The sequence below is a fragment of the Phyllopteryx taeniolatus genome, chromosome 5 (genome assembly GCF_024500385.1).
Source record: "Phyllopteryx taeniolatus isolate TA_2022b chromosome 5, UOR_Ptae_1.2, whole genome shotgun sequence".
Taxonomy (NCBI): Eukaryota; Metazoa; Chordata; class Actinopteri; order Syngnathiformes; family Syngnathidae; genus Phyllopteryx; species Phyllopteryx taeniolatus.
Window position 1 is genome coordinate 530,567 of NC_084506.1, and position 17,434 is coordinate 548,000.

The 17,434-nt window shown below is 41.8% G+C and overlaps 1 protein-coding gene across 2 annotated transcripts in view; it reads right to left on the reverse strand.

The window, feature by feature from the left end:
- ces3 (carboxylesterase 3) overlaps positions 1 to 16,944 on the reverse strand; it is a 29,327-nt gene extending 12,383 nt beyond the window's left edge. For both annotated transcript variants that reach the window (XM_061775093.1, XM_061775094.1), the window contains exons 1-5: positions 16,803 to 16,944; positions 7,941 to 8,142; positions 7,702 to 7,840; positions 4,821 to 4,954; positions 1,304 to 1,457 (exon numbers count right to left, since the gene is read on the reverse strand). In XM_061775093.1, the coding sequence (XP_061631077.1) occupies positions 1,304 to 1,457; positions 4,821 to 4,954; positions 7,702 to 7,840; positions 7,941 to 8,142; positions 16,803 to 16,869 (696 nt within the window). In that variant the 5' untranslated portion in view covers positions 16,870 to 16,944. The remainder of the gene's footprint in view (positions 1 to 1,303; positions 1,458 to 4,820; positions 4,955 to 7,701; positions 7,841 to 7,940; positions 8,143 to 16,802) is intronic.
- Between the last annotated feature and the right edge of the window lie 490 nt (positions 16,945 to 17,434).

A 17,434-nucleotide genomic window follows, 5' to 3' on the forward strand; every position in this document is an offset into this window, starting at 1 on the left:
ATGTTTCTGGCAGAGCTGCATCTCCTTCTTTGACCTTCTCCCATTCTATTAAAACTCTCACAAAACTTTTCGCATTTACATCAAATAGTGTTCGTAGTTTGTGAGGGAAAATGCAAGGAGAAATTGCTGACTCAAACAGGATTCACAACACTCCAGCAAGTTTAAAGTCCAAAGTGTGGAAGCAATTCAGATTTTATATGAAAAATATATTCAAATCGAATCAAATCGTAAGTTGATTGAATCAAACTGTATTAAATCGGTCAACTTTGAAATGTACCATCCTTAAATAGTATCACATTATGTAACGAGATACATATCGAATCGTTTTTTTATTGGAGACCACAGGGGTGTGCATCTCTCCAATAAAAGATGACATACAGTGTGTGTGTGTATATATGTATATCCATCCATCCATCCATTTTCTGAGCTGCTTCTCCTCACTAGGGTCGCGGGCGTGCTGAAGCCTATCCCAGCTGTCATCGGGCAGGAGGCGGGGTACACCCTGAACTGGTTGCCAGCCAATCGCAGGGCACATACAAACAAACAACCATTCACACTCACAGTCATGCCTACGAGCAATTTAGAGTCTCCAATTAATGCATGTTTTTGGGATGAGGGAGGAAACCGGAGTGCCCGGAGAAAACCCACGCAGGCACGGGGAGAACATGCAAACTCCACACAGGCGGGGCCTCACAACTGTGAGGCTGATGCTCTAACCAGTCGGCCACCGTGCCGCCATATATATATATATATATATATATATATATATATATATATATATATATATATATATATATATATAGATATATATCTCACTATATATATATATAGATATATATCTATATATATATATATATATAGATATATATCTATATATATATATACATTGGTTTTACTCAATCAGGTCAACTTTTTAAACGATGGCCACATTTTTGTTTATATGTACAATACAGTACAGGTATTTTTGCTTTAGAGGAGTCCATGGCCTGAATTTTGAACAGTGATGATGTGACATTAAATTTACAGATACTTACTTTTATCACTGTCTATTATTCAATTTACAGTAAGCCAAGTTTGGAACATTTGATTAACAACTGTAAACAACTTGGCATAAAAACCTGACTTGAACAAAAGAAACGGATGTCATTTGCGGATTCAGAGATGCAAAATTGTCCAAAATCAGTTGAAAAAAAACCAGACAATTTACAAAAACTATTATTTTGTAACCCAGATTAATCACCAATCAACATTATTTCTAATCTGATTTATGTGCTTGACTGTGTTAGTGATTCATTTTCTTTACCAGTATAGACGCACTGATGCCTCCAGCAGATTGTCCAGCGATGGTGACAGCTTGAGGATCACCACCAAAGGCTTCAATATTTTCCTGTACCCACCTCAGAGCTGCCAGCTGATCCAAGAAACCCCAGTTCCCTCGAAGGTGTTCATCTCCAGTGCTGCCGGAATACAGTGTGGGTGTGAATTATTCAAGTAATTTTTACCATAACAGAGCTTGTAAACATCAATAACCCAAAAATACAATGTTCTTCTAAAATCACATTATATTGTACTTTTGGTTTGAAAATTGTGGTATTCATCAGTGTTATACATCCATCCATCCATCCATCCATTTTCTGAGCCACTTCTCCTCACAAGGGTCGCGGGCATGCTGGAGCCTATCCCAGCTATCATCGGGCAGGAGGAGGGGTACACCCTGAACTGGTTGCCAGCCAATCACAGGGCACATACAGACAAACAACCAGTCGCACTCACAGTCACACCTATGGGGAATTTAGAGTTGTCAATTAACCTACCATGCATGTCTTTGGGATGTGGGAGGAAACCCACGCAGGCACGGGGAGAACATGCAAACTCCACACAGGCGGGGCCGGGGATTGAACCCAGGTCCTCAGAACTGTGAGGCTGACGCTCTAACCAGTCGTCCACCATGCCGCCAGTGTTATACAGTACTGTATATTTTAGATTTCTTCTTAGCTTGGAAGATATTCAACAAACACAAAGAACTAATAAAAAAATTAAGATTCATGTTATTTAACAGGTACTTAATATACTATTATTTAAATTACAACTACATGTACAGTATATTGTGGCGGCACGGTGCCGACTGGTTAGCACATCTGCTTCACAGTTTTGAGGACTGGGGTTCAAATCCCAGCCTCGCCTGTGTGGAGTTTGCATGTTCTCCCCGTGCCTGCGTGGGTTTTCCGGTTTGCTCCCACGTCCCAAAAACATGAGTGCGGATGGTTTTGTTTGTTTGTATGTGCCCTACGATTGGCTGGCAACCAGTTCAGGGTGTACCCCGCCTCCTGCCCGATGATAGCTGGGTTAGGCTCCAGCATGCCCGCGACCCTAATGAGGAGTAGCGGCTCAAAAAATGGATGGATGGATGAATTGGATGGATTGAGAGTATATTGTAAATGTACATGTATACAGTATACTCAACATGCACAGTCAAGGGTCAGCTTAATCCTACCCCGGCTGATTTTGGCCAAGAGGTAGGATACATGCTGGCCTGTTTGCCATTTAACAATCATTCACACTCACATTTAAATGTATGGGCAATGTATTAAATTAACCTAATATGTATATTTTTGGAATGAGGGAAGAAGTCAGAGTACCCAGAAAAAAAACAACAACTAAGAAAGCATGTGGAGAATATGCAAACTCTACGACTGAGTCGAGATTTAATGTAGGCACCCGAACCGGAAGCCCCACCGTGCTTCCCTATATTCATCAACATTATAATGATGTTATAACATGGCTTATTTTATTAACCCTTGTATTATGTTGAAAAAAAATTACATTGATTATGTTGCGGGTCATTTTGACCCGTACTGTGTAAATCCACTCAAAACAGTAAAAAAACGGGTCAAACCAATAACAACTTTATTTTAGATTGTATAAACATTTAGAAAAGAGACATCCAATACATGTTTAATTCCAACACTATATTTAAGAACAATTTAGTTAAAGTTTTTCCCTCTTTACAAAAACATTTTTTTTTTCATTTAACTTTATATAGATTTTCAATGTTCAACATTTTCAATGTTCTCCAAATGATGGACAGAATGTAACTGTTTGCTTTCTGCAGATGTAATTCTTGCATTTCACACAAGAAGTACTTGTTTTACTGTCCTCTCGGGAGGGACAGACCTGGCATCTTTTCCATTTCTTTACACCTGTATCCACTGGATCCATTGCAGGTTAGTTGGATGACTTGAGCTTGACCTTTTCAGTGACAGCTGCAGCTGCTGGGGATCGAGCTGGCCTGGCTCACCTCTGGATCTTGGGAGTGACGAGTGCTTTGCAGAGTTCTTCCAGGAAAAGCCGACATTGGTATAATTTGCCGGCATTCCATCGCTGCATGATTTCAGTCCACAGGACATAGGCATTGTAAGCAGACATGTCCACAATGTTGTAGAAAATCATCAAGGACCAACGGGCAGTCTTGCGCTGGCAGCTGTATGTTGCTGTGACTTAGTCCAGATTGTCAACTCCTCCTTTGGTGGAGTTGTAGTCTAGGATCATTTGTGGCTTCATGTCTTCTCTTGTGCTCAGAGATGCATTTGTGTGGATTGTGCTCATTACAAGAACATTCTTGTTTCTCTTTGGGCAGTATGAAACAACTGTTGCTTTCTCGGTGAAAACAAATATTGAGGAATGCAGAGGTCTGCCCTGCATCTTCAGAATTTCACTGGGAAGTGCTGGCTTATTTCTACTGACTGTTCCTAACATAGTCAACTTTCTCTTCTGAGGTTCATCTCCAAGGCAGTAGGATTTCTCTTGAAATACACGCCTCCCTTCCAAGTTGGCCATGTCGAGTATAATCCTCTCTATTGGTGGAGATACGAAGAGCTGAAATGCTGATTGAATACCATCAACTCGTGTGATAGCAAATCTTGTAGGACCGGGAGTCATTTTGATGACATTGCAAGACGACAGTCTGCCTCGGCTTTGGTGTGGTGATGTTGACCATTTTATATTACCATCTTTAGATGCCCATGTCCCCTCTGTGGATGATGATTGCTGCATTCCTTGGTTTTCATCTGATGGCGAAACAACGGCAGACTCCTCTGAATCCTCCTCACCGTATGAAAATTGACAATCTGGATCATCAATAACATTGTCCTCTGTCTGTGAAAGATCCTCTATCTCTGAAATATCTTCCTCTGCATCCCTATCACAGTTCAAAATCTGTGATAGAGCTTCTTCAGATGTAAAACCTCTGGAGCTCATTTTTGGTGTGTTCGTCAAAGAGTTGACACGAGAACAGTCACAAGGACAAGGGAGAGAAAGTTGCTCCTCTACACACACCTAGGTCTCTGGGTCTGAATGGCTATTCAGAGGCAATCCAAATAAAGCACATCAAAAAGAGATGTTTATTTTGGATCTGAACAGCTACTTTCCCCACATTAAAGTGTGCGGGTCAAAATGACCCTCAACATCATCTTTGTATACAAACTCTGCACAGACATTCCACTACACCTCAAAGTGTTCAGATTTTGCACACTAGTTCATGACCCTAGATGAGGAAAAGTCACAAAATTTCATGAAAAAAAGAAAAGGATAACCAGTACTTTGGCCAACACAAAAACTGAAATGGGTCAAATTGACCCATAACATAATACAAGGGTTAAATGTGCGATTGTCTTACACATTATTTCAGAAAAATAAATGTATATAATACACCCTCAAAACCGAAAAATGTATTAGTGAATGAGGCATACTTTCTTTCATATTGTGGTTATTATTAAGTATGTTTCTTTGACACAAGGGTGGTGAACAACATGGTGTCTTACCCCAGGAATCCCAGAATACCAAGGCGATACTGAACAATTACCACCACTATATTTTCATAAGCAGTCAATGGAGCACCATCGTACTGAGAGGCAGCGCCCATTACCAGACCTCCTCCATGGAGCCACACCATGACCTGACGATCACAGAACACAATTGAATTATTTTTTTAGGATGAGAGTACAGTTATAACTACAGTGGAACATCTCAAGTTTAATTAACATGGTCATACAAACATGTAATCCAATAAAGGTATGTCTAAAATCTAATCCAAATCTCAAACTGAATTTACACATTTAGCGCTGCATTGATCAATGTACAACCCCAATTCCAATGAAGTTGGGACCTTGTGTTAAACATAAAAACAGAACTCAATGATTTGCAAATCATGTTCGACCTATATTTAATTGAATACACTACAAAGACAAGATATTTAATGTTCAAACTGAAAAACTTTATTGTTTTTAGCAAATAATCATTAACACGTTCCAAAAAAGCTGGGACAGGGTCATGTTTACCCCTGTGTTACATCACCTTTTCTTTTAACAACATTCAATAAATGTTTGGAAACTGAGGACACTAATTGTTGAAGCTTTGAAGGTGGAATTCTTTCCCATTCTTGCTTGATGTACAGCTTCAGCTGTTCAACAGTTTGGGGTCTTCGTTGTCGTATTATACGCTTCATAATGCCCCACACATTTTCAATGGGAGACAGGTCTGCACTGCAGGCACCCAGTCTAGTACCTGCACTCTTTTACTACGAAGCCACGCTGTTATAACACGTGCAGAATTTGGTTTGGCATTGTCTTGCTGAAATAAGCAGGGGCGTCCATGAAAAAGACGTTGCTTGGATTGCAGCATATGTATCTCCAAAACCTGTATGTACCTTTCAGCATTAATGGTGCCTTCACAGATGTGAAAGTTACCCATGCCATTGGCACTAACACAGCCCCATACCATCACAGATGCTGGCTTTTGAACTTTGCGTCCATAACAGTCCGGATGGTTCTTTTCCTCTTTGGCCCAGAGGAAACGACGCCCACAATTTCCAAAAACAATTTGAAATCTGGCCTCGTCGGACCACAGAACACTTTTTCACTTTGCATCAGTCCATCTTAGATGAGGTTGGGCCGGCGGCGTTTCTGGGTGTTGTTGATAAATGGCTTTTGCTTTGCATAGTAGAGTTTAAAGTTGCACTTACGGATGTAGCGTTGAACTGAATTTACTGACATTGGTTTTCTGAAGTGTGGTGATATCCTTTACAGATTGATGTCGGTTTTTGATGCAATGCCGCCTGAGGGATTGAAGGTCACGGGCATTCAATGTTTTCAGGCTTACCACTTACATGCAGTGATTTCTCCAGATTCTCTGAACCTTTTGATGATATTATGGGGGGAATCATCTTGGTAGATGATGAAATCCCTAAATTCCTTGCAATTGTACGGTGAGGAACATTGTCCTTAAACTCTTCAACTATTTTCTCACGCACTTGTTCACAAAGAGGTGAACCTCGCCCCATCTTTGGTTGTGAATGACTGAGCAATTCAGGGAAGCTCCTTTTATATCCAATCATGGCACCCACCTGTTCCCAATTAGCCTGTTCACCTGTGGGATGTTCCAAACAGGTGTTTGATGAGCATTCCTCAACTTTCTCAGTCTTTTTTGCCACCTGTCCCACCTTTTTTGGAACGTGTACAGCCATAAAATTCTAAGTTAATGATTATTTGCTAAAAACAATCAAGTTTATCAGTTTGAACATCAACTATCTTGTCTTTGTAGTGTATTCAATTAAATATAGGTTGAACATGATTTGCAAATCATTGTATTCCGTTGGGCGGCACGGTGGGCGACTGGCTAGAGCGTCAGCCTCACAGTTCTGAGGACCAGGGTTTAATCCCCGGTCCCGCCTGTGTGGAGTTTGCATGTTCTCCCCGTGCCTGCGTGGGTTTTCTCCGGGCACTCCGGTTTCCTCCCACATCCCAAAAACATGCATGAATTGGAGACTCTAAATTGCCCATAGGTGTGAATGTGAGTGCGAATGGTTGTTTGTTTGTATGTGCCCTGCGATTGGCTGGCAACCAGTTCTGGGTGTACCCCGCCTCCTGCCCGATGATAGCTGGGATAGGCTCCAGCATGCCCGCGACCCTAGTGAGGAGAAGCGGCTCAGAAAATGGATGGATGGATATATTCTGTTGTTATTTATGTTTAACACAACGTCCCAACTTCATTGGAATTGGGGCTGTAAAAGGACATACCTGGACAAAAAGAAAACACTCCTTTGAGTCACATGTTAATTTTATACTTTTGCTCACATGAAAAATTTAATGAATCTTTTCAGTTATAGTTTAAGTTGTAAGTGTATCAAATCCAGATAAAATACCCGGAAATAAAATGGTGTTATCTCTGAGATATGAATATGCATGGATTTTTGAAAGTTATTGCATGTCTTTACTGCTATTACGATTGTATAAAGACAGCAATGTGATGGGTTTTATGATTAGTTAGGATCATTTATGGACTTGTATCCGCAGAGTTTTAAGGGCAGCAAGTAAATTATGCGACACACACAATTTTAATGCTGTTTGTCTTTACCGTTATGAAAAGAAGTGTATTTCAATGGGCCCAGCACCCTTTGCTCTGTCAATAAGGATTCTCTTTACTATGAATGCTTACAATTTGAAATCATCAATAACTTTTTGAAAATAGGACTTTAAGCGTGGATGTTTCTGTTTTTGTTTACCCATATAAAACCAAGGGGTCATAAAAAATTGCTGAATTCAAATTATTATTATTATTATTTTAATATAAGTGTCTTAACCATTATTGATCAAATTAATGAAAGTGACCGGTATACTGAATGTATGTCCAGTGTCTTCAACCTACTGGCAGTTTGTCACCCCTTTTTGCCTCAGCTTGTGTGTATACATTCAGATACAGACAGTCCTCTGAAACTTCTGGTGGAGTATATTCTACTGACATCACTTCAGAAACATTCACAACTACTTCAGAGTCCTGAATACACCTACGAAAAAAACAAGGGTGAGTCAGATTAATAATGTAATTTACAAATCTACAAGTCATGCTCTTCGTCCATTCACGATTCAGTGGTCATTCACTCTTACATAGGAGGCTGCCGTGTGCCGTCTCGTTCCCCCTCCCAAGCCTCTGCATCTCTGGGAGCAGCCAGTCGGAGGTGCCGCACTGGAGGGCGGGCAAAAGGGATTCCCAGGAATTGCTTCACTTTGATCTCTGTCCCTTTCACAGACACAATTTCTCCTCTGATTTTGCCATTTGTCAGCGAGACCACAGGGTCAATGCTCCCCCCTAAAAATGTAAAAGACTGTTAATCTTGTTTCAAATGCTGTCATATCACTATCAATCTGTCCAACCATCTCTATCTCCATCTGTCCACCCTTCCATCCATCTATTTATCGTTTGATGGGTTAGCCTTCCTTTCTGTGTACCCCGCCGGCCCACATGAGCATGCTTATGTGTGCCATTATGTTGTAATTTGACACCAGGGGCACCATTAGAGGAGAAAGGTGATGATGATTCATGGGATGAATGACTGACTTTGTCATCATTTCCTCAGACCTCAGAAACTAAACTGATCACCATTTGGTGGGGAATCTGCTGTTTACAGAAAATGTGGCACTGTGACAAGCTCTCACCTTCAACTTTTTCTGGGCTGGTTCGCACCTGAGTTTGAATTCCCCAGGATGAAAATCAGCACCTTCAAATCTTGGATCGTGTTCTACTGTACTGGAGTATTTTGGACTGTTGTTTAGAAGTGGAGGATGGATAGAGTGCAAAATTGGGAGATGGATCAATGCATAGGCCTGTCATAGAGAAGAGAGAGCTGAGCCAAACATAAAGTTCTCAATTTATTTATAATTTATTTATTTATTTTCTATGTTCCTACGAGAGGTTACATTAAGCCTTTTATTCTGAAGGCAACAGCAGCCGGCAGGGTCCCAATCTTCAAACCAAATGACAATGACAGCAGATCAATAATCAATCAAATAAAACTATTAATAAAAAAATTTAAAGAAAAAAAGCATTCACCAACCAAGACTGACAAAAACTACTCCATCCATCCATCCATCCATTTTGTACACCGCGTTATCCTCACTAGAGTAGCGGACGTGCTGGAGCCTATCTCAGCTATCTTCGGGCGAGAGGCACGGTACACTACTTATTCCTGAAAAATATTTAAATGTAGCATCCAGACTCATTTAGAAGTAAAGATAATTTTGTGGGGTCTTAAAACATAAGTGCGTTTAGTTAAAAAAGTAGTTAATAATGCAAAATTGTACCATAACCTCCAAGGATTGTGATGTAATTGGATACAGTATGTACAAATGATTTTATTATACTCATTGGCGTTCCTCAAAGGGAAATACAACTCACACTCCAGTATATACTTTGTGTTACACACCACACATAGAACTGCAAGGTCACACACATGCAGGCATCCAAGGAGACATTCAGAGTGAAAGAGGTGCAAAAAGTATTAGGGGCCGTTAGGGACATTATTAAGGATTAGCTCTCACACTTACTATTCAAATGCTTTCACACCCACACAAACTACTGGAAGGCTCTCTTAAACACAACTCAAACCCTCTCAAAGTGTTGCTCTCATAAAGACTACTCAAACACTCTCATACAAAGGAGTCTTGCTCTCATAAAGACTACTCAAACACTCTCAGACTCACAAGTCTTGCTCTCATGAAGACTACTCAAACACTCTCATATACACAAGTCTTGCTCTCTCCGGTCGTTGGAGCCACTCTTGTACGACAACAGACAGTCAATTGACAGAGAATACTTTTGAGACATAAAGACATTGAGAAAAACACTGAGCAATAAAAGATTGCTTGTAATCTGGTAATGCATTTTTTTTTTTGACAATTGTGCAAAAAGATGCATAGTCCTCTAGCAATTAGAGCGGTTTGAATGACTAATATATAAATAGTCCGGTGCAATGACCATTGTGCAAAGGGCGCCGAGACTGCAAGGAATGTATGCAGTTTAAAGTGACGAGTAGTGCGATAATCTGGGACAATGTCGATTGTGCAAATGTTGCAGATACTCGTCAGTCAGTGTGCAAGTGGTGCAGATGCTACTCTGGCATGAGTGGCCAGTATTGGTCAACAACAACAGATATGCAAATAGTGCAGCGTGGCGAGACTACCACAGTGAGTGCACGAGTAATGTATAATTGGCCCGACAAAAGTGTGACAACAAACGCAAGACAAAAAATTGGCGGCATGTTCTAATTGTAAATTAGCTGTTTAAGAAGTTGATGGCAAGAGGGAAGAAGCTGTTGGAATGTCTGCTAGTTTTAGTTTGCATTGTTCGGTAGCCCCGACCTAAGGGAAGGAGCTGGAAGAGCTGGTGAACTGGATGTGGAGGGTCCAAGAGGATTTTGCACGCTCTTGTCTTAGTTCTGGCAGCGTGCAAGTCCTCAAGGGTAGGTGTGTACCGGCAATCTTTTCAGCAGTTTTGATTGTCCGTTGCAGTCGGAGTTTGTCCTTTTTTGTAGCAGCACCAAACCAGACTGTGACGGAGGAACACAGGACTGATTAGATGACCTCTCTGTGTAGAACTGCCTCAACAGCTCCTGTGGGAGGCTGTGCTTCCTCGGAAGCCGCAGGAAGTACATCTTCTGCTGGGCCTTTTTGAGGATAGAGTTGATGTTGATCACTCACTTCAGGTCCTGAGAAACTGTATTTCCCAGGAAATTCAAGGTCTCGACGGTTGACACAAGGCAGTTGGAGAGTGTGAGGGGCAGCTGTGGGAAAGGATGCCTCCTGAAGTCTACAGTCTTGAGCGTGTTCAGCTCCATGTTGTGTCGGCCGCACCACAGCTCCAGCCGTTCCACTTCCTGTCGATATGCAGACTCGTCACCGTCTTTGATGAGGCCGATGACAGTGGTGTCATCTGCAAACTTCAGGATTTTGACAGCCAGGTGCGTTGAGATGCAGTCGTTTGTGTAGAGCAGGGGTGGCCAACTAGTCAGAGACTAAGAGCCACTTTTTTTTCCTGTGTTACTGCAAAGAGCCACATACACGGGTACACATGAACATCATCTTTTAATCATGTATGCACGCATACACAGACCTCTGCTCAGCCAGATCTAATGAAAATAACCACACCAACATGATAATATCAGTAATTTCCAACAGTTAACATTGTGTGCACTGTCTCACACACACAAACTCTCAGTTCAAGCAAGTCCACAAACAATAATAGAATAATTTTCAATAACATCTTTCTCTTACTATGCTGCTTAGTGAGACTTCTGGCATTCCTTATCTTGAACAATCCTCTTCAAATCTGGCTTGTATTCTGCTGTTGCCACTCTAAGCAATTCTTTCAAATGAGTGTCAGTCAGAACAGATCGATGCTTTGATTTCACATGTTTCAGGGTAGAAAACACAAGACTCGCAGACGTACGTTGACCCAAACATGGACAGTATCTTAAGCGCAGCTCGTTTGATGTTGGGGTATTTTACAATTGGCACACTTTTCCAGAACTCAACGGTCCCTTCCCTTAAAACAGCTTTCAGTTGATCCTCCTCACAAAGGTCGATCATCTCCAACTCAGCCGCAGCCTCATCTGTGACGAGTGGGGCTTTCAAACAGTCTGGCTTCCAAGCCAGCTGATATGATGCAAGCGTTACGGTCTCCGAGTGTTTTGTAAATTTTTTGAAAAACTGCACCTGCTTTTCTGCCTTGCTTTTCAAAGCGACCAACTTGTTCTTGCGAAGTTCAGTCCCTTTTGGAAATTCCTGTTCGATGTTAGGGTGGAGTGAGCTGAAGTGACGCTGAAGATTTGAAGCTTTGAAATGCGCTAATGCTGCGTGACATATAAGGCAGATCGGCTTGCCATTACGTTTAACAAAAAAATATAAACTCTCCCACTCTGGCAAAAACGTCCTGTGTTCTTCTTCATATTTTCGTTTGGCTGTGCTTTTTTTCCCTGCCATTTCAAGAGGTAACTTGACGGAAATTGTTTACAACACAAATGATGTCACACCAAAGATTCTCTCATCGCTCGTTTGCGTCACTCAAACAGGCTTACATGGTCAGTGTGCCATCTAGCTGTAGGGGGAGTGAATGACAGCGCCAGCCAAGCATTTTTGACGCATGTCATGTGACAGCTCCTGAAGAGCCGCATGAAACTAGTTAAAGAGCCGCATGAGGCTCGCGAGCCGCGGGTTGGCCAGCCCAGGTGTAGAGAGAGAAGAGCAGTGGAGAGAGGACACAACCTTGAGGTGCCCCACTGCTGATGCTGCGTGTGGATGAGGTGGCCTCCCCCAGCCTCACCTGCTGTGTCCTGCCCGTCAGAAAGCTGTAAATCCACTGGCAGAAGGGAGGCGAGACTCTGAGCTGGAGAAGGTTGGAGGAAAGGAGTTCAGGGATGATGGTGTTGAACGCTGAGCTGAAGTCCACGAACAGGAGCCTCACGTAGGTCCCTGCGCTGTCGAGGTGTTCTAGGATGAAGTGCAGACCCATGTTGACTGCATCATGCGCAGACTTGTTTGCTTGGTAGGCAAACACAAGGGGTCGAGCAGGGGACCTGTGACGCTCTTGAGGTGGTCCAGCACAAGGCGTTCAAAGGACTTAATGACCACAGATATCAAGGCGACAGGCCTGTAATCATTTAGACCCGTGTGAAATGTGAAAGTATCTGAGTATATTTTATGATTGGATTTGAGGATGGTATGTGAATGGATTTGACATGTTTATGCGAGCGTGTATTTATGAGTTGAAAAGGAAGTGGTTTCAAAATAAAATATGGCATTGACCAACAGCCATAAAGTACAATAGTAAGACTAACTTAAGCAGTAACGTTACATAGCATTATACTGTATAGTACATACATATATATTTATAATGTATATATGTCGTATACTGGTTGATTATTATGTTACAATAACGCTTTTCCTCATTGATTTAAAATGACTGCTTTTAATGTGTACGTTCCGTAGTATATGACGTAATGGTCGGCCAATCAGAAGCCATATCGTGTATGACGTAGGGCTAGGCTGGCTCATTTATCAAGAGCGAGGCGCCATTAACCGGACGCGGATGCTGCCGAATAAATGTCCCTTTCGAGCTAAAGCGCAAGTGGATGTGTTTACTCCTGGACTCAAGACAGAGTTTCAACACCGCTGCATTAGAATCTGAAATGTATACGGTTCGTTACAGGCAGGATGGCCGTATAGTCGCATTTAATCTCCCCTTCGCCGGTGTACCTAATGAGGTGGCCAAAGGGAATTAAGGAATTTATTTGTGGTGAAACTCGTGTCATATACAGTGGGTACAGAAAGTATTCAGACCCCCTTAAGTTTTTCACTCCTTGTTATAGTGTAGCCATTTGCTAAAATCATTTAAGTTCATTTTTTTCCACATTAATGAACACACAGCACCTCATATTGACAGAAAAAAAACTGAATTGTTGAAATTTTTGCAGATTTTTTCAAAAAGAAAAACTGAAATATCACACAGCTATAAATATTCAGACCCTTTTCTCAGTATTTTGTAGAAGCACCCTTTTGAGCTAATACAGCCATGAGTCTTTTTGGGAATGATGCAACAAGTTTTTCACACCTGTATTTGGGGATCATCTGTCATTCCTCCTTGAAGATCCTCTCCAGTTCTGTCAGGTTGGATGGTAAACATTGGTGGGCAGCCATTATCAAGTCTTTCCAGAGATGCTCAATTGGGTTTAAGTCAGGGCTCTGGCTGCTCGGCCATTCAAAAACAGTCACGGAGTTGTTCTGAAGCCACTCCTTCGGTATTTTAGCTGTGTGCTTAGGATCATTGTCTTTTTTGAAGGTGAACCTTCGGCCCAGTCTGAGGTTTTGAGCACTCTGGATAAGGTTTTTGTCCAGGATATCCCTGTACTTGGCCCCATTCATCTATTCTTCGATTGCAACCAGTCTCCCTGTCCCTGCAGCTGAAAAACACCCCCACAGCATGATGCTGCCACCACCATGCTTCACTGTTGGGACTGTATTGGACGTGTGATGAGCAGTGCCTGGGTTTCCCAACACATGCCACTTAGAATTAAGGCCAATAATTTCTATCTTGGTCTCATCAGACCAGAGAATCTTATTTCTCACCATCTTGGAGTCCTTCAGGTGTTTTTTTACCAAACTCCATGCGGGCTTTCATGTGTCTTGCACTGAGGATAGTCTTCTGTCGGGCCACTCTGCCATAAAGCCCCGACTGGTGGAGCGCTGCAGCGATGGTTGACTTTCTCCCATCTCCCGTCTGGATCTCTGGAGCTCAACCACAGTGATCTTTGGGTTCTTCTTTACCTCTCTCGCCAAGGCTCTCCTCCCCCAATTGCTCAGATTGTCCGGACGGCCAGTTCTAGGAAGGGTTCTGGTTGTCCCAAACGTCTTCCATTTCAGGATTATGGCGGCCACTGTGCTCTTAGGAACCTTAAGTGCAGCAGAATTGTTTTTCTAACCTTGGCCAGATCTGTGCCTTGCCACAATTCTGTCTCTGAGCTCTTCAAGCGGTTCCTTTGACCTCATGATTCTCTTGCTCTGACACGCACTGTGAGCTGTAAGGTCTTATATAGACAGGTGTGTGGCTTTCCTAATCAAGTCCAATCAGTATAATCAAATATAGCTGGACTCCAATGAAGGTGTAGAACCATTTTAAGGGTGATCTGAAGAAATGGACAGCACCCGAGTGTCACAGCAAAGGGTATGAATACTTATGACTGTTTGATATTTCAGTTTTCCTTTTTAATAAATCAGCAAAAATTTCAGCAACTCTTTTTTTCTGTCAATATGGGGTACATTAATGAGGAAAAATGAACTTAAATGATTTTAACAAATGGCTGCAATATAACAAAGAGTGAAAACTTTAAGGGGGTCTGAAAAAATTCCGTACCCACTGTAGATATGCACAACAGACTTCACAAACTCAGTGTCAAATATTTCATGACTTTTTTTTAATATAGGTACATCTCAATAAATTAGAATATAGTTGAAAAGTTTTACTTAAGTACTCATAGAGTGATTGGATGAAATTAGAAATGAGCTCATCAGAGGGACAGCCGAGGTTCGATGTTTTGGAGACAAAGTTAGAGAGAGCAGACTTCGATGGTTTGGACATGTCCAGAGGAGAAATAGTGAGTATATTGGTAGAAGGATGATGAGGATGGAGCTGCCAGGCAAGAGAGCTAGAGGAAGACCAAAGAGAAGGTTGATGGATGTCGTGAGGGAAGACATGAGGGCAGTTGGTGTTCGAGAGGAGGATGCAGGTGATAGGCTTACATGGAAAAGGATGACGCGCTGTGGCGACCCCTAAAGAGACAAGCCGAAAGGAAAAGAAGACTCGTAGAGTGATTAAACACTGAAGTACTTTTCAGAGGGCAAATTCCAGCCTAATTTACACACTAAAAATCACTTTATTTCTTGAATGAATTCACTGTTTCATTTGACGTTATACTTCAGTTTCTCAATATGGGGATTTTTTTATTTGCTATGTGCTATAATCATAAAAATTATACATATTTTAAATATGAAATACTTCACTCTGAGTGTGTGCAGTGTACAGTACATCTCTATAATTTAACTTTTTGAATTTAGCTACCTAATTCACTACCTATTCAGGTGTGAGCATGTTTGACATGAACCCATGAATGCCAGTGACGTGTGTGAGAATGTGATTGACGTGCTCGCGTAAACACTTTTTAGGAGTTTTTATGAGAGTGTTTTAGTAGTCTTTATGAGAGCAAGACTCGTGCATATGAGAGTGTTTGAGTAGTCATCATGAGAGTGTTTGAGTAGTCTTCATGAGAGCAAGACTCGTGTGTATGAGAGTGTTTGAGTAGTGTTAATGAGAGTGTTTGAGTAGTCTTTATGAGAGCAAGACTTGTGTGTTTGAGAGTGTTTGAGCAGTCATTATGAGAGCAAGAGTTGTGTGTATGAGAGTGTTTGAGTAGTCTTTATGAGAGCCTTGCAGTAGTTTGTGTGTGTGTGAAAGCTAATCCTGAATAATGTCCCGAACCGCCCCTTATAAAAGAGAGTGCGGCACCACTTAAACTCAAGAGCACCTCGACAGTAGCCAGCAAGCTCTCCAACAACTGGTTCTTATTTTTCCCTCACATTTTTGTCTATACTAGGCCTCGAACCCTTTTCCTACAATTCCAAAGCAAGTCCTTACTGACTGAGCTACTGGTTGTTGCATTTTGTTAATCTGATCATTACCTCCTACGCTCATGTGACGTAAGCATGAACTAAGGAAGAGCTAAAATTTTGCATCATAACTATTAAACTGGGCGGCACGGTGGCGGACTGGTTAGAGCGTCAGCCTCACAGTTCTGAGGACTCAGGTTCAATCCCCGGCCCCGCCTGTGTGGAGTTTGCATGTTTCCCCCGTGCCTGCGTGGGTTTTCTCCGGGCACTCCGTTTCCTCCCACATCCCAAAAACATGCATTCATTGGAGACTCTAAATTGCCCGTAGGCATGACTGTGAGTGCGAATGGTTGTTGGTTTGTATGTGCCCTGCGATTGGCTGGCAACCAGTTCAGGGTGTACCCCGCCTCCTGCCCGATGACAGCTGGGATAGGCTCCAGCACGCCCGCGACCCTAGTGAGGAGAAGCGGCTCAGAAAATGGATGGATGGATAACTATTAAACTGACCCTCAACTCAACTTTCTCTAATCCATCCTATACAATAATCAAACAGCTTTGCCTAAGAGACTGTGACAGACTTCACTGAGTCAAATGAAATGTACTCAAAGAACTGTTCTTTTACCCTCTCTCGTCCCCTCTCTGGCACACAATTCACAACATTTTGCTGTTGTGCTTACTTTCATTTAAAAAAAAAAATAAATCACACCACAGGCTCTATCCTGTATATATTGTGACAGATTTTTTACATTTACACTTTTATTAAATTTACCATTGAACATGCACAACATTCAAAAGTTGACATCATTATTACCTTACCTTGTGTTTCCTGTGATTTCACTGCTACAGGACAAAGCAGATAAGCAATGAACAGTATTATTCTCATCCCGAATGTACTCAAAACTAGACACTTCAAGAATGATTGTCCTGTGCCTCTGTTGTGGTCCTCTGGTATTCACCTTTAAATTTGAACACACACACACAAACACACACACACACGTACACGTACACGTACACGTACACGTACACGCACACACACACACACATTTGTCCAACCCTTAACATCACAACAACCACTGCCCGGTTTAAAGTCTCCATTGATTTGACCGTCAATGAACAAACAGTACTCTGACCGCAGAGTCAAAAATGACAAAATCTGTTCTTTAACCACTCCAAGTCATAAACTGACAAAACCTGTTCTTTAACCACTACAAGTGAAAAGACAAAAGCTACTGTTATGATGACCAGATGAGAGCTTTTCAATGCTCTGTTTTTTTTGTTTTTGTTTTTATGCTTTGCTGAAGTAATGTCAAGCGTTTTGGGTGAAGAGAGATGAATGGGTGAAATTATCTTTATACTCTGTGTGCACTCTGACCTCTACATTTTCAATGGTGGACCCGCGGAAGTTGAATGCCCTGGAACTGATACAATAAGGAATTTGACATAAATTT